Source organism: Lineus longissimus, chromosome 3 (assembly GCF_910592395.1).
Source record: "Lineus longissimus chromosome 3, tnLinLong1.2, whole genome shotgun sequence".
NCBI classification, from domain to species: Eukaryota; Metazoa; Nemertea; class Pilidiophora; order Heteronemertea; family Lineidae; genus Lineus; species Lineus longissimus.
This window is the reverse complement of record NC_088310.1, coordinates 6,050,470-6,078,271: the sequence shown is the minus strand read 5'-3', so window position 1 is coordinate 6,078,271 and position 27,802 is coordinate 6,050,470. Positions and strand designations below refer to the sequence as shown.

The 27,802-nt window shown below is 39.2% G+C and overlaps 2 protein-coding genes across 8 annotated transcripts in view; one reads left to right on the top strand and one right to left on the bottom strand.

Annotated features, from left to right (window-relative positions):
• LOC135485567 (phytanoyl-CoA dioxygenase domain-containing protein 1-like) overlaps positions 1–27,802 on the bottom strand; it is a 72,981-nt gene that overhangs the window by 2,880 nt on the left and 42,299 nt on the right. The gene's annotated exons all lie outside the window — the stretch shown is intronic.
• Positions 197–27,588, top strand: LOC135485560 (metastasis-associated protein MTA3-like). 7 transcript variants are annotated; one of them, XM_064767692.1, is made up of 24 exons: positions 197–378; positions 867–934; positions 1,164–1,257; positions 2,724–2,807; positions 8,719–8,903; positions 9,446–9,563; positions 9,883–9,991; positions 10,295–10,394; positions 10,644–10,832; positions 11,178–11,252; positions 11,595–11,653; positions 11,974–12,056; positions 12,443–12,559; positions 13,348–13,368; positions 15,070–15,102; positions 15,727–15,741; positions 16,915–16,976; positions 17,141–17,366; positions 18,023–18,082; positions 19,446–19,655; positions 19,880–19,975; positions 20,330–20,394; positions 21,691–21,824; positions 22,522–27,588. In XM_064767692.1, exons 1-24 carry the CDS (start codon positions 351–353, stop codon positions 22,652–22,654), a joined length of 2,364 nt encoding a protein of 787 aa, XP_064623762.1. In that variant the 5' UTR covers positions 197–350; the 3' UTR covers positions 22,655–27,588. The 7 variants fall into 7 exon arrangements, with proteins under 7 accessions (XP_064623762.1, XP_064623764.1, XP_064623763.1 ...); XM_064767694.1 differs by lacking the exon at positions 13,348–13,368; XM_064767693.1 differs by lacking the exon at positions 15,727–15,741.

The following is a 27,802-nucleotide window of genomic DNA, read 5'->3' as shown; positions in this document are numbered from 1 at the left end:
CCACGGGATGTTATGTCTTTACACTGAAATTTTGTACTAAACTAATGATGGGGTTAGATAGAGTATTTCAAACGCTAGAGTTTGATACCATGGAAGGTACCACTTTGACAAGAGTCATCATATGTCTAAATAACTGACTGTAAACGATTATAGCCGAAGGACGCATGACGTCACGTGTGAAAAGAGAGGAGGAAGACAGAGAAGACCGGGGAGAAATGGCGATTCTGTGATCTGTCTTTTGACCCCGGTTGCAGTTCAAAATTGGACTACATCATCTAACCAACTTCTTCTGGCAGTTTATAAGGATAATAAACGTATGCTGGGGTCAGTAGAATCACTTTAACTCAGAAATGGCGGCAAATATGTACAGAGTTGGAGGTAAGTGTATTTACAATGGAAAAGCATGGAAGAGTCGATATGCCCTGCATACCGCGATACCGCGGCAGAATTTCACTTGACCACTCCATCGATTTTGAAGATTAGGGCTTCCCTAACAGCTAATTTATGATTCCACTGGGGTCTATACTTTATAAGTAACTTCTAGCTAATTTCTTATGGCCAACTTTGAATGACATTTTTGCGAAAATTGTAAAAAGTTGAGGGTGCCGATGCAAATTGGGTTGTGATGCGGTCCTAATGAATTTAAGATTTTTAATTGCCGAATATCACTCAAAGTCATCAAGCCAATTTAAAAAGTCAGGTTTCCTGTCAAGGAAAGGAGTCAGGCCCTTGCTTTTGAAACAGAGATTATCGCGAAATTCGACCTATAAATGATGAAATCACGCACACGCGCACTATTTTTTGTTGCGGTTGGTTATTGATCTCATATTCACACAAAGACCTTTTTGTTGTTTTTTTTTGTTTAGACTATGTCTACTTTGAGACGTCTTCAACTACTCCGTTCCAAATCAGAAGGATCGAAGAACTCAATAAGGTGAGTCTATGGTCTCTTTTCTTTACTTTGACGTAGTTTCAGCAAAATCAGTTGAACCAGTTTATCAGTAACTTTGAGAATGAGATGAAGCCACATGCATTTTGTACATGGTGGCTATGACACAGTATTTACTGGGATACACTGTATAAAATCTAGGAAAAGGCGAAACAGAAAAAAAAGTGTCATTTCTCTGTGGATTAACATTTTGTTTTCGTTCTTTCTTTTACAGACTCCAAATGGAAATGTTGAGGCCAAAGTCATGTGCTTTTACCGGCGGCGAGACATTGCCAGCTCACTTATTCAGTTGGCCGACAAGCATCAAAGTAAGTAGCATTAAAGGTAGAGTAGTGTTACTCTGTTTTCAATCTTTTTTCTTGATGAATGTTTTTACAGTTTGAGTTATGCTTAGAAGTTTGGCGATGTCAAATCACCGGTTACTCATAGGCAGATCACCGACGGAAAAATCATAGTTGGTGAAGATAATGGTATATTTTGGACCAAAAAATGTATTTTTGAAAAAAGTATTGTCTAAAAAATGTTTGGATATTGATGCAATTGCAGTTAAGCCAGTCATCTCTGATCAAAGATAACAAAATCATGATACACAAGTTGAGGTATTAAAACAAATTTTCTAACTGGTTTTCAATTAATTGGTTTCTTATATCAAATATAGGTCATTGGGCCAGTTGTATTATTCCAACTTGTATTATAACATTATTGGATGGGATAACTGATGGGTGAAATAATGAAATTGGACGTATAACATGTTTCAAAAAGTATTTCAATAACCTTCCAATTCCACCTGCTTAAATTAAAAATTAAATTTTGTTTTATCTGGTTAAAAATTACTTTCCTTCATCTAATATTTCAAAATCAAAAACCTACAGCTTGTTTATTTATCCTCTGACATGGTGTACATTCATAAGTGTCCACTTCCCGCAGCGTGTGACATTACCGCCTAATGTGACGTATCACTCCTCCATCGGCGGAAAGTTATTGATCTGCTAGTGCTAAGTGCTTGGGTTGTCTTGAAGCATTAAAGGATAGATGGCAGCACTGCAGGTTCCCTATAGTTTCAAATGGCAATAAACCCATGTTTCCTCATCTTACTCCAGTTAGTTCGATCCCCACCTTCATAACTGGCGTGTTTCTTGCGATATAGGCTTATTTAAAAAAAATTAAGATGTTGAAGGTTCCTGTATAGGACAGTTTGTAATTGGTTGTGTTTTGGCTTGGTCCGGAAATAGTTACTTTACACATGCCTAGTGTAATGGAAATCGAATGCGTTTGTCTGACTCTAGCGCTAAATCTCCCGTTTTCCCGCGATGTTGATGAGTATTGACTGTGTTGAATTTGCACTCTCCGTGTCAGATTTGGATCGAGTAATCAGTTGTTTTCTATGAACTTTGGCTGCAGAGAGTGACTGAAATCATAAATTTTTTCATAGTTCCCAGGTTCATTGAGGATGTTTTTGCTTCAAATATAAAAGTTTTACAATATTGGCTGTTTAAAGTACTTTAATTTAAACAACTTATCATGATTTTAACCTACAGTTGTGAAGGAGTAAGAATGAGTATAGGAGTTATAGTACATTACATCTCAGATTCATTTTCCCAGCTGATGTTCAAAACATTGGCTTTAATTTATTTCATGAATATTTTCAGTTGGTGGGAGCTCTGAGTTTTGCTTTCATTCCAGGACAGGTGACATACTACATGCTGCTCTTTCCTTCCCCTCATCCTGATGACGCATGTATCTTATCTTCTCTAAATTATTCTCATTCCAACAGGTCAACATCTTTTTGATGATGATGAGGAGCCAAAGTCACCGACTGAGAATAATGAACATGAGGAAAAATCAAATTCAAATACAAGTGAGTTGATATTTTTATTGACTAAAAAGAACTTGTTAAGGTTACACACTCAAGTGTCAGTAAGTCCCGCCCCCCCCCCCCCCCCCCCCCCCCATGACAGTGACGCATACCTTTATTTCAGCAACTTGGCAATGGGTTCAAGTTACTATATATTCAAGTTGAATACACATGATTTAGATAAGATTCTCAGCAAGGTGGGGAAAGTGCCTCGCTCAAGGACAAAAGAAAAAAGTGGAAATCACAACCCCCTGATAGTCACAACCTATGAGCCCAGTGTTCTAACCAATGTGCCATTGATATCTCCAACTCCATTGTCATTGTGTGAATAACCCCACTATTGATCTGTTGTGACAATTGGTTAACCTGTGTGTCTGCAAATAAGGCCTGCTTCATCTTCTCAAGGAATGCCTGTACAATGATGGTTGCCATGGTTACTACTAGTCATTAGCTTATCAGGAACTTTCTTCTCATATCTAAGCCGTCAGTTGAATAAGAATTTGAAACAGCCTCTGAAATTCTTTTGCACTATTATTATAGCTGCCCAGTACCTGGAGTCCTCCACCCTGTACTTGTGGTACCTGTGCTGGCTAATCCCTTCAAGCATTGACCTAGTTTCTGTCGGGAGGTGTTATAGGGTTAATGTTTCCTTGAAGCTGCTGATCTGATATCTACATTTGAATAGGTTATTTAGTGGGGTTGAATTCATGTGGAACTGGTGGGCTGCATCAGCTGTAGAATATATGGCAGGGAGGTTCCCACTGTCTGTGAGCTGCTTTTGTGGTTGGGTGAAGGTGCTTGTCATTCCAGGTCTGGGTTTGTACTGTAAATTTGGATTGGTGTTGCTGTTGGATTTGTTTTTGGGGTAGGAGGGGGTTGCTTGCTTTGGTCGGGCTAGGCTACAGAGCCAAGGAGTTACCTTCAGGAGACTCTGGTGTGTGGGCGAGTTTGGCACTAGTACATGGGTCATCATTTGAAGAATGATGTAATCAAATCCTATGACCATGCGGGTGGTATACCATCATATCTCAAGACAGCAGCCTTCCTCTCTCTTGTTGTCGAGCACTGGGAAACCAGAGAGCTTCATCACTGACAGCAGCTTTTATAATGGATCTCTCACTTGTCATCTGAGCACTGGGAAGCCAGAGACCTTCATCACTGACAGCAGCCTTTATAATAGACCTCTCACTTGTTGTCTGAGCACTGGGAAACCAGAGAGCTTCATCGCTGACATCAGCCTTTATAATAGACCTCTCACTTGTTGTCTGAGCAGGGCTTCATCGCTGACATCAGCCTTTATAATAGACCTCTCACTTGTTGTCTGAGCACTGGGAAACCAGAGGGCTTCATTGCTGACATCAGCCTTTATATTAGACCTCCACTTGTTGTCTGAGCACTGGGAAACCAGAGACCTTCATCACTGACAGCAGCCTTTATAATAGACCTCTCACTTGTTGTCTGAGCACTGGGAAACTAGAGAGCTTCATCGCTGACATCAGCCTTTATATTAGACCTCTCACTTGTTGTCTGAGCACTGGGAAACCAGAGACCTTCATCACTGACAGCAGCCTTTATATTAGACCTCTCACTTGTTGTCTGAGCACTGGGAAACTAGAGAGCTTCATCGCTGACATCAGCCTTTATAATAGACCTCTTACTTGTTGGTACTTTGAGACCAACAGAGAGCCTTGTCTTTAGGCCTCTCACTTGTTGACTGAGCTATGGGCCCCGATCTTGATCAGTGTCACTGGCATCAGCCTGTAGACATATCCCTTGTTGTCTGAGCACTTGGATTAGTGACGAATGCCTGACTTCCTCAAATGTATTCCTTATTGAGAGCACAGCACCATTGATTGTTTGTACTCGGGAAAGTTTTTCTTGCTTATTCAGCTGTGCTTCTGCTAGGCTTTCATGACCATAACAATTCATGCAAATTAGCTACATCTTTGTATGAATATCATTTAAATATTTAACTTTTGAAAATCAATAATTTCAGAAATTATGTTGAGGTGTTGGGCACTACTCTGACAATCAGTGACAAGATACACCTTCATGATAATTGAGGACGAAATTTTAGAATTAAGAGTCCCCTTGTCTCCGAAATTGACCCAATATCTAGGGTGTTTAACTGCAGGAATTGGACCTGTGCTGAGAGTGTTGCTATGGTTACCAGATTTAGCATTTTTTCTGCCTGATGATAGATTTTCTTTACCAATATTTCATACCTACTGGTGTTGGTTTGAGACTTGTTACAAAGGTGTACAGCTCAACAAAGATGTGGTTTTTCACAAAAATATACAGACTTCTTGATAATTTATTTTCAAAAATCACTGGCTTGCTACAAGACATTGCACGACCCAGAAAAAATGCTGATGCCCATTTAGGAATATGAATATCTTGTAAGCCCCGCTAACCCGTCCTTTGTCAGTGGCAGTGAAATAGTCCGGCCCTGCCATCACAATAACAGTACAAAGAACCCTCAAACAGAGGTGTTCCTAATTCAACAATAAATTAATGGAGTGGCTGTCGTGAAGCAGTTTTGAGTGATGAAATTTTAATGTTCACTTTTGTCTTGTTGTGTTTTACCAGATGTACCCTTTTTGGTGTTGCATATGAAGTTCCTCACCTTTCTGCCCTTCACAGACTTGTCCACTGACAATATATTGAGCTGGTGGAAAGCTGTTGTCCTGTTCATCCTCCTTTTCATGGCTCATGACCAATCTCACAATCTAACATGGAAGGGACCATGGACGATTTGGGGCTTATGATGGTTTGTCATTGATCAGCGTCGTATGGGGTAGGGGCACGGCCAGGCTAAATTTACCTTCAATTCAACTCCCCTCTGATAAACCTAGGAACTTGGCACATTTTTATGACGTTTCCAGTTAAAAGTCAAACGTGGTTATTCAGCAGAAGCCCTGCCTGTGCAGTGCAAAAGGGGAGCAACAGAAAGAGGGAGAAGCATCCTGAGCTGAGGTCGACTATATCTAAACTCAACTTGAAGTATTGAACTCTGCTGACCGAGGCTGGGTTGTTCAAAACCATAGTTCTAACATGACAATTTTGATGGGATTTTAACTGAAAGTTATAACGTCTGTAAGGATACTTTTGAATAACTAACTGATACAACATGATTTTTTTGGTTTTGAATGCCTGGGCCCTGAAGATTTAGTTCCAACATTGGTGACACATAAATTCTGTCACACTGGAAACTGAGTAATGTTTCAGACTGTTTTATTTTTGCAACTTTCTCAGGGAAACAGCACTTTTTGGTTTGTTTTCTGTTACAATTTATTTGACTTGTTGGTTGTTTTGTAGGATACACTAACTGTGCAGAGTTGGCAGAGTCTTTATGAATTCTTGGTTATACATGTACACACTCAATGTGAGATTTTGTTGTAAGAGCTTTATCAGCAGTCCTTATGCTAGCTTCTGTGGTTGTCAAGTCCGAAAAGTTGGGCATTGGATTGGATGGAGGAGAATTAGCCGTCAAATTTGTTGCTGATATCTACATTACAGTATGACTGGATAATCTTCTTGTCAATTCCACTCACCATTGGGAGCAGAATTTCTGGTGTGTTGATAATTTTGCATTTGAAGTGTTCTGCTGGTTTGGATGTGAGGCACCATTTGCTAAGGCATGACACCTGTGTTGACTGCTTTCAGCTGGTATCCTAAAATGGATGTAATCTTATCCATTTCCGACTAATACCAAATGATAGATACTAGGGTTGGCGAAAAGCATCGTTCTAATTTGGCGACTCACTGCAATAAGACTATACCTTGTTGTCATACTGCTTCTTCTAATCAATTGGCTGGTCAGGCCACATGTTTAAGGCCAAGAAAGTTAATTCCATTGTTGAGTCCCATGAGTGTGATTTTTCACCATTTGGTCTGAGCCAATTGGCTAATTCCAATCAAATTAGGGGTTATCAGTTCCCGTTTTGGTCACTTAGCTATTCCTTACATTGTATTTTTCAAAAGATAACAATTTCTTGATTATCAATTAAAATCTCAAAAACTTTAATTCCTTTACAACAAATTTGATTTTTTTCAGGGGCTGGGGTGACCCCTCGGTTTTGGTCTTATGTAATTTGTGATTTGAACTGACCATTAGTTTTTGTTGTCGGTTGTGGACAACCGGGGATTAGCATTTGAATTACCATACCATGTGCCAGGTCAATAGGAATGAGTGAAGAAAGAAGAAGAGAAAACAGAAAGCAAAGCATATGTGCTAGTCATGTGATCAGTTATGTTCTGGCTCTTTTAACCCTTGGCATTGTGCCATTATATAAAATTAAATTAAAGAGCTGTTTGAAATTATCCCGAAAAAAGAGGGAATATTGTTGGATGCGCCTGTGCGGGATTCTCCAGTGTTTAGCATGTGATCTGTAGATGTCATTCAATTGTTAGTTTTTCGTGCTTGGGTGAACTACTTTTATGGTGCAGTCTTTAGGGTGGAGGGATACATGATGCAGCCCTCTGGGGAACATTGAGGACTACTTTTTGAGATGATCTAAAAATAGTGAAGATGCGTGAAGGTGGCTTTGGTTGAAATAAAATAAAGGTGATTGTAACACCACGCTCTGGGGGAAATGGGGCTTTAGTTTGTTAGCCACGGAGCGTCATGGGTGACATTGATCTGGCGGAGAGGTGTCTGCTGTGTACAATGCTAAGATGTAAAATATGTATATATATAAAAGTATTGATTGGACTGCAGTTATGTAAAGACTAAGTGCCTTGTATCATTGGGGCCCCAAATGGGTGACACACAAAGCTAGACATGCCATGGCTGCCCTTCATGTGACCTTGGGTCCAGTCTTCATCTCCTTCCAATGGTCACCAAATTTTATTGATTTTTTAATTTTATTGATTTTTGGTTTGGGAACAGTGATCAGTAATTGGTTAACCCTAGTATCCCCATTCCTTGACTGATTTTGTTAGAATTTTGTTATCAATAAAATCAATGCATTTGCTATCTTCTTAACCCATCGTTAGCTATCATCGGCTTGCGTTGTTCAAGAAAAAATGGGGCATGGCACTATTGACTACACTGCTGACTATAGTCATGATAGTCTCATGGAAGTCTTGTTAGCCGTAGCCTACACTAGAACCTCTGTTGTCGGGACGCCGTGTGAACATACAAGTCTGGTCCATTACTGGGAGGTGTCCTGATAACAGAGGCTAGAATAGATGGAGGTATCATGTATTGTATTAGGGTAACTGTGTTACCGTGTCCTCGTCCTAGATTAGGTATCGATTAGCATGGTTCTGCTGTGGGGACAGCAGTCGTTAGCTTGGCAAATATACTCTTATACAGGGGCACTGAATAGTCAATTTCCCGATAGAGAATTTTTGCGATCAGCAGATAGTCAAAGAGGTTCTACATGTATGGTATTTTTGTACTGCGTATTACAATATATGAGTAGGCCTACATGTCATCTACTTGGTAAAGGTATGACTACGTAGATTATGAAATTATTAACCCTCCCAGCTGAGCACGCATGTACATGTACAACTGGTTATGTCATCTACGATAACCTGAATGAGCTTTGCGTAGCCTGCTGGTTATTTGTCTATGTTGAGAAAAACCAGTAGCTGCATATCATTGTCTGCTAGTGTTGTGGTTAACCCCTTCCTGTAGGCCTTCTAGTCTACACATTTCTGGGGGAATTTGCTATGGAAGATCATGTGTGTTTACACATGTGCTTCCAATGAATGACTTCCAAAATAGAGTCACAACCAGGCAAGGACATTGTCACAACCAGGCGAGGACATTGTCACAACCAGGTGAAGATGTTGTCACGACCTGCCAAACTACACTTTGTTCACAGCCAGTACAAAATGGACATTTTTGTATCTCGGCTGCTAATGCTATCAACACTCATGTTCCTTTCCGTTTTCTCTTTGCCAGGTGCCTTGGAAGATGGGGAAAACGAAGATCCAGAAACGTCCGACCAACAGCGCCACCAGCTGAAACATCGGGAACTATTTCTTTCACGGCAGGTTGAAACATTACCGGCCACACACATCAGGGGGAAGTGCGTCGTTACACTGCTCAATGAAACAGAATCATTAATATCATATTTAAATAAAGAAGTAAGTTGATCATGAGATGTCCCTATATGGGCAAAAAATAGGTCACATCTCTGTCGCCATTTTGGCGGTAGTTTTGTTGGTTCATCTGACTGATGAGTGAACAGGCAGTTTGAGATCCACCTTGTGAACTTGTGAGGAATTGTGTACTTATCAAGATAAACCATCTTGTGTGCTTCATTTGGCTCTCAAGGGCCTATGGGTTGACCTTGAGGTGTCTACAGACAGTCACTTGTATGATCAAGTTGAGGACCTGAAATATCGCTTCCAGCTGCTGCTGAGTGTTGTTCAGAACGCTGCTAAGCCTCCTGTTTTCGTTCATTGATGAATCGGGGATTACCAAAGTTGTTGGGTATTCTGAACCTCCAGAGGTAGTCCCTTGTGTAGCCTGTGTTCATACGAATGGTGTAACGAAGTCTGAGGTGACTGGGAGTCCCAAACTCAAGGGTCAAGATGGTAGATGTGATTTATTCACTGATATGTGAAAGTGTCTGTGAAGAAATAGCGTGCTATTTTTATTATGTTGTTGTAACTTTCTTTTTCAGGACACATTTTTCTATTCATTAGTATATGACCCACAACAGAAAACACTTTTAGCTGATAAAGGAGAAATTAGAGTAGGTTCTAGATATCAAGCAGATATAACGTCATTATTAAAAGAAGGTACGTAATATCCACTTTGTCTTGAAAGAATTTGACGATAGACTGTTCCAATGAATGAATCCAACATTCCAGTTGAAAGTGAACTAATTCTCCAAAGACTTGGGGGGGTGTTGAGTAGAACTTGGTCTGACCATGAGGTGAAATTTTGACTGAAAAATAAAATATGTAGATTCTGCAGCGACAACAGTCCATTGAGTAAAACCTGTATTAAATTAAATTAAGGCCTACTTCCTAGTCTCTCGTGCATAAAACCAAGGATGGTTATGTTTGTTAGTCATACATGTGTAAATCATAATTGACCCATCGTTTGATGTTCCAGGGCAAAGTGATGATAGGAATATAGAAGAATTGGAAGAATTAATATGGAGTCCTAGCCCTGATAACGGTCTTTCAGATAAACAAACAGATCAATTTTTAGTAATAGCAAGGTAAGAAAATATAATGGCAAAAAAATATGACCAGAATATTGTCAACATTTGGAGGGAGTTTGCATTCTTTGGTAATGCGAGAATGAAAAGACTGCTTAGAGTGTGTTTTGTTTTAGAATTTAGAATGTTTATTATCATTTGGTCTGGGACAAATTCAGAAGACATTGCTTGGAGTTGTTACATCTCGAAGTAGCCTGAACTTCCAAATACGCTGTGTTTTGACCAGAAATAGATTTAGAGAATGTTTGTGTTTTCCTAGTCCTCTTTATTCCCATGACCAATGGTGTTTTTTGTCTCCTACAGGTCGGTTGGTACATTTGCCAGAGCATTAGACTGTTCAAGTACAGTCCGACAACCTAGTCTACACATGAGTGCAGCAGCAGCATCTCGAGATGTAACACTAGTAAGTTAAACCTGTGAAATCTGGTCAGCATCAGTTTTGATATCAATCATTGTACTTCTTGACCAAAAATTCTTGACTGGAACAAATGAAAACAACTTTTCATTGTTTGTGATTTCCTTCTCTCGAGCATGAAATGATTGTAAAAACTCAAAAAGCTTTTGGCAGAGTCGACTAAATTAAAGATAAAGACAATGTTGAGAGTTGTTGGATGAAAAGCTTGATAATATAAAAAATATCGATCTTTTCCAGTTCCACGCCATGGATATATTACACAAAAGTTGCTACGAGTTGGCCAAGGCAATCGCTAGTTTAGTTCCACAGGGCGGTCCAGTGTTATGTCGAGACGAGATGGAAGAGTGGTCAGCGTCAGAGGCAAATCTGTTCGAGGAAGCTTTAGATAAATATGGAAAAGATTTTAATGATATTCGACAAGATTTCGTAAGTTGAAGAATGTTATTTTGTCAGCTTCTGTTCTGAAAATATAGTATTTTGAAAAGGGCTCTTGACCTTAGAATTTTGACGATTTATTTAAGCTTTTGAATGTATTGTTGTCAGTTTCATGATGGGGAACAGACTGCGACACAATGCCGTGAGTGGTTGTTTGGAATCTTGGGTTGTCGACATGGCTCGCTGCTGGGGGTCGAACGAAAAGACATGTGTAGGATAAATATGGAAGATTGAAGGAGACCCCTTAAAGAATCATTGTGTGGGCGAGGTCGTCATGACTTGCTTCTTGAAGTCGGATTTTCATTCTTTATTGCATCTTTTCTGTCTTCTTTTCAGCTGCCATGGAAAACGCTGAAGAGTATTGTTGAATATTACTACATGTGGAAAACAACAGATCGATATGTGCAACAGGTGAGCTCAGTTTTCTTCTATATTTGAAATGTTTGAGATAATTGATTTATAGCCTTTTGCCTGACTGCATTTCTGTGCTTGCCAAAGATGATTTTTGCAAAGCCCAATTCTGGTTTCTTACACACTGGATATCTTAGCATAACTGCCATAAGTCTTGTCGGTCTGAAACTTTTGTTTCATCATTATTTTTCTTCACCAATCAATGAATAAGGATTATTTGTCTGGCTCTGAAATTCTTTACCAAATGTTCCCAAACAGTCCACAAGGTGTAATTTCGTACTTAGATAGAAGTTCATAATTTCATGAATTATCCCTAAAACTGATTCTATTTTCTGTTTTCAGAAACGTATCAAAGCAGCTGAAGCTGAAAGTAAACTAAAGCAGGTTTACATTCCCAACTAGTGAGTATAGAACATTTAAAAAGTGTGCTACAGGCTTTTTTTAACCCTTTAAGAATGGTCTTGATTGATGCAGCATTCCATAATGTCCAGATCCTGACTTGAATTGAAACTAATAGCAGAATGGTTGTTAAAAAAGTATTGATCAGCCAAGAGAGTCCTTGGGTTACACTGGTATGAGAACAGAGAATCCCTTCCTGCTCCTACTTTGGTGCAGTTTGGTGTGATAAGCTTGATGTTCCCGTGAAAAGTAGATAGATGAGAGAATGGTACCCGGGTATCTTTTGTTGTGTCAGTGCTCAGTGTCATGTCTCTTTTTGCAGTAATAAGCCCAATCCAGCTGCGATCACGAATAATTCGAAAGGATCTGATGCCATCTCAGGAAGAGCTTGTGAAAGCTGTTATGGTAGGTTGCAGGCTGAGTTGTTGTCAGTGGTGTATGCATGTCATGGTGACAGTAAATTCACGTAGCGTTTTTGTTTCAGGAAGCGTTCGTGTCTTGACCACTTTTCTACTTGTTCATAGAAACGAAGCTTCAGTGTATCAGATGACTTCACATGTTGTCTTACTCTGATCTAAAAGTAATCCGGTCCATCTCTTGTGTGGGTAATATCTCTCTGTTCACAGTAGGTTGTATCTGGTGACGTTGAGTACGTTGGTTTTTGATACTGGGGTAGACCTTCAAATGCCTATTGAAAACAATGACAAAATCTCTCAACTGCTGTACTGTAATGATAGATTTTGAGCACAACATGTGTAAAAATTGTAATGTTTATAATTGATTTGTTTTAGCTGCTACCTCCCACCAGTGGTACTCGTGGGGTCCCATCCACATGCAGTGTCGGTTGTGTTCAAATTGTTGGAATTACTGGAAGAAGTATGGTGGCCTACGGATGCCAACTCGACTAGGTAAGCTCAATTCAGACATGACCAACAAAGTTGTCCCCTATTTGAAATAACTTTTTCTGAACTTGTGGGTGGTACTGGATATGCCATTTTAACACCATAAAACTACAAGCACACTGCTGGTAGACTGCTTAATATCTGATAACTCGTTTACTCCCTGGGCACTTATTTCATTGCCGAAGGAACTCTCGGAGAAACGTCCTATTACCCGTCGTTAAAAAAGGCACTCGATGCACTGGAAGGCATGGAGATATGCAGAGAAGCAAGCTCACCGAGGCAGCTTTACTGGATGGAGGTGCCCAACTAACTAGGCTGCTTTTGGGAAATGGACCCTGAAGCCTCTGGGAGCATATTCATAGAATAGCTTACGTCGGATGACTGAAAAACATTTAATTTCTTCGTTAGTTGTAGTTTTAGAAGTGTACTTGATTTTGATTTGTTCATTTTTGATCTGAGCATCTCATTGGCTAGGTTGACGATGCTTCAAACTCGAATGGTCACATGGCCTTTCGCCTGTCCAGATTCTTCGCTCATTAACTCTCCATGGAGCTTTTAATGCGATTAATTTTCTCGGTAAACTTGAAAACTCATCGCTGATAATTGAAGGACATCTTTAAAAACTGCATGAAAATAACAAATTGTGTTGTCTATCAATTTGGAGAAATCTGAAACAAGCCGTTTTGGAAATTTTCTAGTATCGTTACAAAACCTTGAACAATGGGGGACTCAGTTTAGCATAACATCGTAATGAAGATATCTAAAAAAATCTTTGCATTTTGTAACTATTTCAGATTTTTTGGACAGCAAACCTGGTAAATGCTTTTGTTATCGATGTTGTGGCCAATCCTCTGCAAATCCAAATCACTCATTCTTAACTGGGGTGTTAGTTGATTGAGTACAACTTCTTTATAATCCTATTTTCAATACTGTTAACCTCGTGTGCTCAGTTCATAGTCGTATCTGCATGACACTGTACCATAGGTTACACCAAAGACCCATTACTTCAATATGGGTATTTGGTTACACCATTTTACTTGTACACCCACACAACAGCATGAACTCCACGTACATTAACAATGCTGTTACATTCATGTCACAGAGTCAAAAATTCCGCTTTAATTCAGATTTCACCTCCGAAATTTGGTATCTTCCTGTGGTGGACGCCCTTTAGCTTTTGTACAATACTTTGCTAAGCTTCTGTAAAAGTCTTTTATTCTTTGAATTTGGTGTAAAAACTTGGATGTTTTGTCAAGCCTCCATGGAGGGTGTCTTGTAGTGCAGCATATTGTAACTTATGATTCTGGTAATTATCTGTACACTGCCATTCAGTACTTCAAAACGTCTGTTGTGGAATTTTGCAAATAAGTATTTAAAAAATAGAATCGTTAATGACATTATACTACAGGGAACTCATACTTATTTTGTATCTGAGCAGTCTTGAATGGCAGTGTGGCTTTGCTTCATGTAGTTTTGGCTAGTAATGTGACACTTAAAATACATTAAGTCTCACATTTATGAATGATGTGTTTGGTGCAACCCAGAACAGAAAACAAAGTCCCATGTGGCCAAGTGACTTACTGGTCTGAGCAAAATGCAGTTGAAAACTTGTATACGGTGAAAAAGTCATAGCTTGACACTGACAAGAAGATCTCCACATCAATCCAAAGGTCATAAAGTAAAGATGTGGAAAAAAAGTCAGTTTGCATTTTCATGTCACGGTGTCTCCTCATTTTGTTGTAGTCTCTTTTCATCTGTTAGAGGGCAGCACCTAACAGGCATAAATCGGGAAGTCTCTTGTCATTGGTTCACTTTGATGAAACATCTGATAAAAATTGTCTCAGTTTTTACCGATTGAACTGACAGCTGAGCATGGCTGAGCTTGGTGTGGTAGTATCAAACTATCGTAGGTGATTCTCTGCTGATGGCAATAATTGTTGTTTCAAAATCGCGTCAGATAAAATGAAATGGTCTGATATCATAATGATTTGCATGTCTTCGCCTGTGTGTGCTGCCTTCTTCAGAACTGAGGAATATCCTGTATTAAAATGTCGGCAAACTAGATTTCGCCACCTAGATTATAATAGAAAGCATGATGTGTGTAGTAATTTCCGGTCAACTTCCAACTGGTTTTCTCCCTCAACCTCATATAACCCACCATAATCTCGCGACGTTGCACTGACAAACTCTGAGCTCATACTAAAAAATATTGCTATAATCATGACCTGTTACCTATTTTGTGAAAAGTGCTTGTTGAATAACCCATGGAACTCAGCTCTTCTGAGCTTAGATCCATTCATCTGCCAGCAGAAACCTAACACATAGTCTGGTCGGAGCTCCTAACAAAGTAGCAAAGAAAGCACCTTGTTCACCCAAACATCAGTAGAAATACTTTTCTGCTACTAATATCCCAACAGGTACTTGGTTTCCCTTGATATCACAGCAAGTACTTTATCTACCCTTGTTGATGATGTTTTATATCTTCCTTTTGTTTCACATTCTTCTTGATTTTGCAGATGGTGAGAGACCAAACCCAAATCAAAGACAAGGTTAGTTTCTATCAAACGAAATATATTTCTGTGTGTTCTTGCAGGGAGGGTTAGTTCAGTTTGAGCAATATTGGTCCTTGGTGAGCTACTTCCTGGCACCGCCATTGCCTTTCATTCTGTGTAGTATAACATGTCATGATGTCGGTTACTGAATAGCTTTACTGTGCGTGTCAGTCAGAGTTTTGGATCGGCACCAGTCTACACACGTCACTTCTCCAACAGTGTACATATATGTATGTGTCTCACTTCCACAAAATGCACAAAACTTCCTGGTGTCCTCGATCATTGTGAGAGTTAAGGTTAGCTGATTGGGTGGGTGGGTGGGTGTAGGGGGGAGGGAGATTAGAGCCCCTTAGAATATGTTGTCATTAAATCAGTGGGACTGGTCCCTAAATTTTTGCCACAAAATATAATGAGAAGAGGTAAACATATCTTTAAATAGGATATGTATCTTTAAGAAATTGGTGAGACCTTGATTAAGAGTACAGCAAAGAAAGAATTTAGACCAATTTCCCACCTCTGCTTCTCTGATTTTTTTGGAGCATTCCTACCTGTAGCACTGATTGGTTCACGTTTTCCTGGTTTCTCACTTTGTTTTTTCTTTTGTTGTTGTGGTTGTCATAGAAACCGGAGGTTATGGTAAGTTTGTGGGTGCTGGCATAAAATACCGCCCTTTTAATTGTGAATGTATCAGTTTCAAAGATATCGTAGTATTATTTACCCTTATTTTGTGTGTTAAGTTAATTTTCAAGTCCTTGGCTATCTGCATGCTTAGCCAAATCTGAATTTCAAATATTTCTGCCACAAAAAAGGTTGGGTCAAAATATATGGAAATTTCGTTGTTACATGTCCATTTATTGTTGTATGTAGATGTATGTTCCATTCCAAATCTTTAGTACTCGTGGGCCTTTTGTTTTCACATGTTTGCGTTTACAGAAATTACTGTTAAGTGGTTGTCAAAACGCAATTAAAAGGATTCAAAAGTTGCAATTTTACAAAACCACGACATCCGGGTTACTGTTCCAATGACGTAAAACAAGCATTGATTTCCTAGGTTGCAGAATTGCCAAAGAGCAGATGTACGCCTCTTTTCTGTTGTTTTTCCCACTGACTTCCCTTACCCCTGTCAGGCTATATTCCTGCACTCACTCAACAAATACATACCAAAACTCTGGCAGTTTGATAAAGAGTACCCTCAGTTTGGTTGCAGTGAACTGTCACAAACTCACCCAATCTTCAGAAAACACCTTTTGAGAAACCATTTCCTTGGTGTATTAATTCATTTGACGGAATTATGAGACCTGTCCATGAAAATATGAGACCTGTCGCTCGGTGTTTAATTGACACCTTCTGAAAACGAAGATAGGTGTTATAGTTGCCCCTTTATAAATGTATTTTCATTTGCTTTGTAGACGCATCTGTGTTATATCTTTTGTTGGTTTGCTTTGGTTATTTTGAAACATGCATGTTCTGTACACCGACTGCAGAAATGACATGAACTGTGAACTACACATTATATTCATCAAATCTTGCTCTGGTGGCAAAGTGTCAGAAAGGCCTTTGGTCACAGATATCAATGTTTGTAATGAAAATAGTTTTAAGTCCATTGTGACTGCAGCAGTCCTTGTGATCGCAGCGAAGACCAGCTAGGTTTCAATTTGATGGAAGATGTTCACTATGAACCCTTTTAAAATGGAAATTAGGAATGGGATGGAATTACCCTCGTGCCAATAAAATTCTCACTTTACCACTGCCATAATAGTAAACTGACCAACCATGATTAACACAAGTTTTAAATCTTTGTTCTTCCAGAGCGTCTTGCTCATATGGCAGCATTGAGGATGCACCGTTGTACAATCAGCGGCTGTGGAAAGGTAGGTTGTTTGTCCAGCCTCTCATCTTACTCCTGATGTCTTGTAGAATGAGACAGCAGAGTGTCTGTCAAAGCATCATGATCATGTCTCCAGTAAAGAAATAATGAATTCTTTAAACCAAAAAGAAAATCCATTTGTGACTCTATAATTGTATCTTTTTGCAGGAGTTCAAGTTGAAAGCCCACCTCGCTCGTCATCTGGCCACTGCCCACGGATTAGCTGTTAGGTCTGGTAGTCCACGACCAGTCATGAAGACGCGAGCCGCATTTTGTCTCATCACTACGGCGCTCACTCGCTTGTCTCGGCGCGTTTGTGACGACATTCTTAGGATACGTCACTCTGCTAGGAACCCTTTCCAACAGATCAACATTGCTGGCATCAAACAGGAGTGTAAGTAAACTCAAACAATTTTTTAAAAACAGAAAAACATTCAGAGATAGCTTTGTATTGTAGAATTTTGGTAACTCGCTGTTTCCAAGATTTGCTTGCCATCCTTGGGGCTGTGAAGAACATTTGCTTCTAGAAGTAGATAATATTTTTGAACTGTGAAGTTGTAATTTTAACAGCTCATTTAGTAAAGCTGACATCCTTAATATTAGAGTTGCCAAATCTATGTATGCTTTAGTTAAATCGTCATTGGAAATGTAATAGTGCTGCTGTTTCACCTCAATATGTCCAATCTCGATGATTGCAACTTAAAAAGCCTTATAGATTATTTGGTAGTTAACTCTGGGAGTACCAGAGTACGTAGGTGAAGGTCGCCAGAAAGAGAGGGCAAGTTCAGTAAAATTCTTGTATTGTGATATCAACTGAAAACTCCTCATTCTTTTTTGGTTGACTTTTTACTCCTTATTATTTTGAATTACTTTCATTTCGTTAAATTTCTGCTGATACAGTAAATGTAAGAAATCACATTTGATTTTGCCGTGCACCTCATGAATGTTTTCACCTACATGACATGTGATCAGACCATGCTGCCACCTTGTGTCTGTGAAGTAAACTATTATGCAAAGATTTTAGTTCTATTATATTTCGGTGATTTTTAGGCAAGGAAAGGGGTTACCTAGACATGTACAATGAAGATGGTGAACGATTGTCGACTCAAGGTAGTTGTCCTCTCTTTCTGACTGATGCCTGTCATCACTGCTCCCTGCATTGGAAGTGATTGCCTAGGCCAATTGGTCTGCATTCCTTTATTTTTAACCGAATTTCACAGAACATGTGCTGAGGTGATAGATAACTTGAAATGCAAGCCAAAACACTCTTGAGGTGTTATCATTTATGTGTGGAGGCACTGCACGATTTCCCTGTTGATGCTTGCCTAGGGATTCCCCACACGGTCATGGCTGCCGTTTTGTGAAGACGTCTTAAAGGGTTATTCACTCGTTGGCCATCATGAAAGGCAGGACGTCATTGCTCAAGTGTAGATTTAACGAATTCAATGAATTATGGCGTAGAGTTTTGCAGTGTTTGAACAGCATACAAGTGAACAAAGCCTGCATTACAAATCATTTCACCACCTCAAAATTTGTTCTATGGGATTCGGTCGAAAAAGTATGCTGGCCACATTGGCAACAGCAGTCATTTCTGATTCGGAAAGTAGTCATTACTATACTAATATGCTGTCAGAGCAGTTGCAGAAGATATCTTATACAATGGCCATAGTGGGTGTGAAATAAAGCCACCACGTTCGTCTGATCTTCAGCTGTTGATATTGCTACAACTGCTCTCTTCTACAAATTCTTTTCTTTCCACTGGCGCGCGTGAAGTTCACCATTTGAAAACCGTGCATGTCTTATTGGATGAGATCAACTGCAGTAGCACAGGTGCTACTATAGATTAATAAGGGAACTTTCTAGTTGGGAGTTCAGGGCTGATGTATTTGCACACACTTATCTATGTCACACTTATCAATACGGAATACTTTCTGAATGGTTATTTTCTTCAGAATCAAATCATTTCATGAATTGCCTTCTGAAAAAAATTATTATTCTGTGGGAAATGGTTTTTTTGGTAGTCTATTACCTCTTTCTTGAACACACTTAACAATTTTTCCTGTTTTATCATTAACACAAACTAAACTGGTTAATCTGTGATACATGGCACAGAGTAATTAGCGACTAGAAAGCCAACACCTTGGCCTATAAAGAGTCATAATGTGGTGATGAGTACAGACTCGCTTTTAAATCTAATCTTGCCTATTTTCATCAGTGGAGATCAAGGAAAGACTCCTCTGCAGCGAAGGGGCACGCTGTCAATGGAATTAGCAAAACACTGGACCTTCACAAAAGCTACTTCTATTAGCAAGATTATTCGGTAGTTCACTCTACTCTTTGTGCTGCGTGTAATGAAGACTTATCTAGAAGCTTTCCATCTCTGATATATCAAGATCATCAGAGATCTCAAATAGAATTTCCAAGATTCTTGAGGATTTTTTTGCTGATCCTGTATAAAATCCTTCTTTTTCAGGCCAGACTCGTCTCACTGATGGAAAAGTCCTCGATCAGTTGAAGCCCAAAATCCGTCAACCAGTCGAGAAGATTCTGAGCCGTCTTGGCATTGATGTCAAGATGGAGAAACCACCGTTACTACACCGTGCCGACAATCCGGATCGTAGGCCTAGGAAGCATTCATTCCCGATGTCCTCCTCAAGTAGGAATGGCAATGCCACCAATCAAGGTCAGTGCGAAATGAATTTCATTCTTCATGTTAATGGGTGAAACTGACATTTGTTGGTTGCTCAAAGAGTCATTCAAGTAGCAGATTCTAACTCCCAGGAGCAGATTCGGACTCGATTGAGACATTTGTTTGTTGCTGAAAGAGTCTTTCCAGGAGCAGATTTGGGCCAGGCGTTTGGAAGATGTACTCAATATGGAATTTATACTGTTCTTCCTTTGTTACAGAAACCAACAACCATGCCAACAATGATGTGATGGTATCCAGCGGGACTCCGTCCATCATGAAGAAACGGGGATATGAACAAACTAACGGCGTTGATGGTAGGTCATCATTTTTACACATGTTCAATGAAACTTAGTGGCTCTGATAAACAATGACGCTATGCTGTCATCTAAACTACTCAGTCTAATTTCATATCATAGAAATAGCTGCATTTGTAATAAAACAGGTTGGTGCTTATCCCTGAGAGCAGACAATGGTGTGGGGAGGACAATTTGTGGTCATACAAGCATTGGTAGTTGAAGGAGGCAATTGCTTTTGTTTACAAGATTTCTGCTGCATCTAATTTCATAGGACTATGAACTAAAATTTAAACTTTCCATATTGCGGTTGTAGGTTTGTTTTGATTTTCTGTGGTTTGGGTTGTACAATTGTTGCATTGTGTTGGTTTTCAGGCGGCCCGGCAGCAAAGAGACCATCAATAGGTGTTATCCGTCAGGCTGGTTCCATCAAACCTCAGGTAAGTGATGTATCATTCGATGTAAGTAGCATGGTGATAATGAGGCAAAAAGCAACGTCGGGACAACCACGCAAATATGACGGCCATGTTGTAAATCTTGTTGCTTAGATTTGTGTCAGTCATTTATTTGAGATGTTGCGACATAAAACGTGACCGCAGTTTACCGTGTGCTCTTCAGTTCAAACCTTTATGTTGTTGCTGTACTCCTTTCATTGACCTTTGACATCATAGCCCCACCTTTGGCAGAAAAAGAAAAAGAAAACAATTTACCGCAGCATTATAATGTTCCTGGCCATGTCAATTAACTATGGCTCTGATCAACTGAACAGATATTAGTGCTGCGTTCAAATTGTTTCTTTTGGTGACAGTGGTGGTGCTATGTATTGATTGGTGAAAGGGGTATGTAGTCCAGCATGATCCATAACTAACTAAACCTGAGCCCGCCCTGAAGTCAGACCACAAGAAACGGCCAAGAATATCATGTACATACATAGAAAAGAAGCCTAATCCTAACAACATGGACTTTCTCCGTTGAGGAAACGACAAAGGGTTGACCTTTGACATTGCATGTTCTGTAGCTCATAAATATTCATCATATTTGCATGTTTCTTATTGCCTCATTGCAACCATGCCTAGGTGGCTGGGTTTTTACATCATCATCGTCATTCAAATGTCTCTGGACACAATGCGTGCGTGTTTTGCACCCCAACTTTCCTCCAGTGTCTGCCCAAAGTACACATTGATGGCTCATCTTGAAAGTTCTGAGATTTGGCAAAAAACTCTTTTTTCACCCGTTTAGATCATCCAAATTCTTCAAAGGTAGCTTAGCCTAGTTATGACTGCTTGCAGTGATGGCAATTTGCTTGTGGTTTGTCCTCAAAATTCCTTTGTTGAATGCTATCAATTTTGACGTGTGGAAATTCTTGCATACTGCATGCTTTTTGGCCTGGTGGTCTTTAAATAACAATAATTCTTGCGGTGGGTTGGCGCTCTTTATAAAATCTTGGCGTTTGCTTCTTCGTGATAATATCAAAGCACTCACTTGAAATCAGTGGTTTAAACACTCGGTGGTTACTGCACTTCTTTCTCTTTGCGATTTGGGTTTTGTAAAAAAAAACTATGTCCTTGTCTTAAAAAACAAAAATTAACTCGTCTAACTGTAGATAAGTAGTCCTGTGGCTACGTTAGATAAAACCTCTTTAGAATCGTGAACTCCTCAAAACTGTCCAAAACTTTCTTAATTCCGATCTAAGCGAATGCATGTGAACTAAAGGGTTTACACATTCCATTTCTCAGGGCTATAACCTGATGAACCATCATGGTATGAATGGGCGTGGAGGGAAAAACCCAACGAAGATAGGCAACCGAAAGCTCCTCAGTTGGGTAGACGCACCTGATGATGTTTACTTTGTGTCCACAGAGGCAACTAGGTAGGTTTCTCGTTCTATCTCGGTATTGTGCGTCGTTGAACTTGGGCTTCTTCATCACTCGCCACCTCACACCTTTATATGTTCAATCTTTCTCCTTGTTTTCCAGAATAAGGTAACAGTTTGGGTGAAGTTGGTGCGACTGGTGGTGAAGTCCATTCTTGAATTGGTTTGCTGGGCTCAAGATAAGATTCATCTAAAATACATTGCCTTTTTGAAAGGATAGGGTTTTGAGACATGCAGATAGCAAATTTTAATGCACATTCTAAAGAAAATTTTATTTGAAGGGAATGATTACTTTCTCCCTTGAGTTTAATAGATGTGCAACTGGAAGTGAAATGTTTAGCGAATTGCTTAGATTTACTTCTTATTTTGAGCCTTGCAGCCTGCCTTTTCATTAGGGCCATGTTTTGTCTTTACTCCATTTCACAAAAAAATGGCACAGCAGGCAAAAAAAAGGCGAATGTGCCCTGGAAAATTTGTCAGTATTTCACTTCAAATGGCTTTTTCTTGGCCATGCTTTGTCTGATTCTGGCAAAGGAAGTATTTTCAGATACTTCGGACTTGGTCGTTTTTGAAAGGAGAATGGCAATGCCTTGTTACGAATTGAGGCCCTCTAAGACCAAGAAGTGTCCTGAGAGAAGTGTTATGTTCTAATAACTAATTGTAAATTTTCAAAGTTTTGTATCTTATTTTCCAGAAAACTGAGGAAAACTCTGACGAATCACGAGTTCCGTCGCGCCGCCCGCAAACCGTGGAGGAGGATTAATGACATGAAACTTCCTTCATTGACCACTGCACCAAAGGACCAACCAGTTGTAGTGATCGAGTGAATAGACACATTTATATCGTAGAATTGTTAAAAATAGGATGGAGACCATTGATTTTGTGTGGTTCTTGTGGTATCTTCGGATGATTTTCAATTGACTCTGGTGCAGGCAGACGGAGGACTGTACTGGTTGATCCAGTGTAGCATATTCAAGCCTTGTTCTGTAGGAGTTTTAGAAGTTACGTAGATGGAGGGAAGGTTTCCTGTAACATGGAGACAAATATGCTTGTTAAAGTCAAAACTGCCAGGGCATGATTTTGCGTACTCCTAAGTCACTCGTTTTGGATCCTCAGATATGCATTATGGTGATTTAAGTAATCAGGTTAAGTGATTTTAAGAGTTGTTATTCCGGGTTGTATGCATACATGATGACGCAGTTCTGCCCTCGGTTCTGATGGCTTTGTCATTGCAACGCAATACTTGTGTGTGCACAAACGATTTGTTGGTTTGCTGTACATGTCGAGTACTGCGCATGCAGAGAGCTGTACAAGCTAAGTGCTGTACGAGCTGAGTGCTGTACATGCTGAGTGCTGTACAAGCTGAGTGCTGTACATGCTGAGTGCTGTACATACAGAGTGCTGTACACGCTGAGTGCTGCACCAAGTACACTTCAGGATCTTTGCATTTGAGAAATATGATTATGGAGAGGTAAAACGTCGAGGAGTTTGCTATAGTGAAACTTAAGATAAACTAGCATCCTATACATTAAGTTGACTATGCCTCGGGCAACACCATACACCATACTAACCACAGCTTTGCTCATGCAGGCCTATGTTCAGGCCAGTGGGTGTGGGTGGGACTAAGATTAAAAAAAACACATCTGCATGATGCATAGTTAATAATTAAGTCCAGTTAAGTGCACAAATTGAAATACCCCACAATTCAGGGGGAGGGTTGCATTACTTTTCTAAGAGATCGGTGAAACTTGTCGATAATTCAGTCTTCATCTGTGTGTCTTACTGCTTTGTGAGTTTGATTTGGAAAATATCATTAAAATTCACATTTTTAACTTCTTCTGTGTAAATGAGTTTGATTAGGTTTCCCTGAGGGTAGTTTTCAAGGAATATTTTTTGCTAATTATTGTCCAAATAGTTTGCTTTCCTTTTGAATTGGTTGAAATAATTCTCAGACAATCATGAACCTGGGAGGTTCTCTGCCGGTACACCTCAACTTTATGTTGAGATCACACCAAATTAATTAATCCCTGGATAAAACGAAATGACTGTTATATCATTTGGTGTGATCCAGGGATTAATCGTCACCCGAGATAAAATTATTGTGGAATAGGTCATTTCTATCCCTTGCTCAAAATAAGTTAGAAGTGGCCATTCAGATTTGATTTCTTACCTAACACTGCAGTCAAGTAATGTTAAGATTTGCTGAGGACCATTTTGGACAACTTAAAATCGTGTCTGTGGTATTGTCAATCACTGATTTCTAGCAGATGGCTATATTTTCAGCAAATAATGTGCAGTCCTGATTGCCAAAATTGACCGTTTTGATTGAACAAGGAATATTACTCTCCATAACGGCAAAGGTCAGAATGCTGTATTGATAATGATGATATGGTGATGCTGGGAAGGCATTGTTATTATTCCTATTCGCTCTCATCTATGATAATATTGTCCCACCTATCTTTTCTCAATGGGTTGAAAATCCCCAAGACGCTGCGGTTTGGTTTGTTCAGCGTGGTTGGGTTCGCATAATGTTTTTGTAGAGTTCTTGCTGGGGCAAGTACTACAGTGCATTTTATGGTGAGGGCCTGCTGCATTTTTCATAACAGGGTCACCACTGTGGAAAAAAACCCACATTTCTCCCTACATTGTGTGAAAAATCACTCTGCAAGTTGAAACTTTTCCTTTTAGCCATGGTGACAATGAATGTGAACAGTCAAGCATTGACTGAAGTTGCATAACAGGTTTTTCCTTGGATTTTGGCAAGGGGGTGTGATAGAGGAACAGGCTGTCAAAAAATATTTACAAAGTTGCGTGTGTCCTGACTGTTTATAAATGAAGGATGCTTGACAGGAAAAGCCCTGCTACTGCAGTTTGTTTTAATTTTTGCACGAAAGTTTTCATTTTTGGTTAAGATTGTTCATTGTAGCAAATCAATATGCAAATCAAATTCAGTCGGGCTTTGTAGGATTTCGTCATAAACTTCTTACATATCTAAGCTGATTGCGTTTCAAAATCCTAGGGAAATTCCTGTTCATGTAACCTGCGTGTATAGCTTATTTCTAGTGTTTAATTTGTACTTCATGATTTTGATTTTTGTCTGTAGTAGGTTTAGTGCACAGTATGTTATCCAGTTCATCACCACACACAGATTATTATTCGCAGGGGTTCGCCTTGTTTTGTAAAACGAGTTGAATCTCCAAAAATATCATTAATTCATTGTAGAAATTGTTGCATTTCTTACTCAACAAGTTGTTACACAAATGTGAGCCAGCTTAAAACTTGTTCCGTTTTGGAAAGGTGTTTCCATCAAATGGGTGTAGATAGATGTGAAGTTTGAAAAAAGTTGAGGGAAAGGCTTTTCTGAAGGCTTGGACTGATGTTTTTTTCAGAAATGTTTAGGAAAATGAATAATCAAGAATTGTGGCAAAGTCTCAAATACTTCACCTTGCAAATCATGTATGCTGTTTAAGATTTTATATCTATTACAAAAATGCCCTTCCTTTGACCAGTACTTGAATTTCTACAAAGATTTGGATGCCCTTTAGGTGATTTAGAAATTTATCTGGGCATGATCTGTAAAGAATGTTTAATGAGTAATTCAGGTTTTCAACAATTTACATGGTTTAATCTTTTTGCCTTCCTTTTTTGCGTCCTTCTTTTTCGAAAACACTGTTGAACTAGCACAAGCCTGTTTTAATTTGTCTGTAAATCGTAGAACAATATGGTCGTAACTCGGGACTGTGATGATACAGTTTCCAAACAATGAGATAATTTTTACCATGGACAGGAAGCAATAGGTAGAGGTCCAGTAAGTAATGAGTTTTGGTCTGATACAATGAACCAATACTTTAGCATTGACACATAAGCACATGAAATTGACATGGACTTGATTTGTATTGTATTGGACCGCTTAAACTACTGCTGCCACCCGCATGTTTTGACAAGACACGGGAGGGAGGGAAGCTTTGGGGGGGAACTCTTCACTGCTCGAGTCCAAAAAAACTTCTGGCTTTCTGTTATCTTTTGAAAAATGAATTCTTAAAGAAACAACTAAACAAAATTACCACAGGTTATTGCAAGAAATAAGGAAAGATCAAAGCTGTCTATAAATGGGAAGCATGCTTTTACATTAACTGCATACTCGGGAGAATTTATACATTCTAGCTGATTAGCGCTTGCTGCAATTAGACTTAGAATACTGGCAACAAAGAGACACCAATAAAAATCTTTGCACTTAGCTTTCTTGCAGATGTAAACCGAGTTCTGAAACAACTGAATGCTGTTAACCCCTTTTACATTATGTTCTGACTTTGCACTTTTGCTGGTCTACAATCTCTGTGCTTGCTTCTTTCCATTTATTGTGCAGTCTTCATTACTAACTGCTGGTCTGCAAGTTAAACACAGGATGGTGTACATAAGTAATTTATAGCTTTTGTGTTCAGTTCCGCAATTATAATGACATGGACATGTACAAACTTCTGTAATATTGGTATGTCGGTATACTGGTACATATTTATGTCATCGAACGTTCGGGCGATTCTCGTTGCTTCGAGCGAGGTCAGGTTTTCTATAGCCCTCGAACTATTTATATATTTTAGAAATCTTGTGTATAAACATAGTCTGTACTACTGTAAATAAACCAAAAAAACAACAGGAAAATCCTACTAACCTTTGAGTGGGCAACAGATATACAGCACATTGTGGTTGTATCATAGTGTAGACTTTTGCCAGGAGGTAATGCTTTGTTGTACGGTTACTTTATTGTAAGACAAAGGTGCAGGAAATGACACTGGAAAATCTACCCTATCCAGATTTGGCTGGAAACATATATCAAGGAATTACTCTGGCAATTGATGTCGTGCAAATGGGTCATGTTGTGATGGGGTATTGCAGCAGTTTGTGTAATTACCTCCTTAGGACAGAAACCAGGACGTTTTCAGATCATGTCTTTAATATTTGACCGTCAGAAACAGTGGAAATCTTGTAAAGTTATTCCTTTCTCCAGAGAAGAGTCACCTGTCATATTGTGTCATCAGCTGATCTCTTTGCTGCTGACATAAAAGACATTTAGTATTTCTTGTTGACTAGCTCAGTTATGATTCCTGTTTCATTTCTTGCATCCTCCAAAGCCCGCCTTTGTGTATTACCACCAATACTTTCAGAGAAGACTGATAAAACTTTTAATAGCTTGTACATCATTAGAACCTTCCGTAAGTCTTCTGCCGTACTTGAATCAATCCAGCAACAGTGTATCATTGGACTGTAAGGGACGTCACTGGTAACATTTTTGGGATTTTCATCAAAATCTATCAGTGATAAAAAATTTATTTTCCTAAAAGTCATTGTCAAGGTCATTTCTCCAAAAAAACAGTATTTTCAAGCCAATGATCGTTTCTGGACAGAATCCGGCATAATATCTGAATTAAAAAAAATAATGATTTAGAATGCAAGTCTCAACCTTATCAAAATGTGAACTCGCATTGTTGCATATGGTCAATGTAAGTTAATACCAAAATCTCTCATTTATGTGAAAATTTACTCTGGACTTGAATGATTTTGGATTTAAGGATTTAAGGTTTACTTCAAGACGACACTTATGGTTGTTGATTAAGTACCTGGGCAGACTTGTTGAAGTTAATGGTAAAATTGCCTCAATAACATGTAGACAATAGTTCTTCAATTTGGGATGGTTCTTTAGTGAAGTTCTCTGAATATCTTTTTTTCTATTAATTTTTCAATAAATGTTCTGGAAAATCAGTAATTCATTGTCTTCTTCTTTCATTTCACTTGGTTTTGTATTTTGGAACTTATGATGCTGAAGGAAAGAGCTGTCAGACCAGATCTGTGGAGAACATACATCTCGTATCCGTTGTTTGATAAAGCGTTGTCATGAACATGTTAGTTCCTTTACTCTGGCTTATATACATGACACGATTGACAAGTGTGACCTCAATGTAGCCCACTCTGGGAAAGTC

Bases quoted from the DNA above. Each gene is read 5' to 3' on its own strand.
- LOC135485560 (XM_064767692.1), top strand. From the start codon at position 351: ATGGCGGCAAATATGTACAGAGTTGGAG. The intron at 8,904-9,445 runs GTAAGTTGATCA...TTTCTTTTTCAG, and splicing joins TATCATATTTAAATAAAGAA to GACACATTTTTCTATTCATT. The intron at 11,654-11,973 runs GTGAGTATAGAA...CTCTTTTTGCAG, and splicing joins CAGGTTTACATTCCCAACTA to TAATAAGCCCAATCCAGCTG.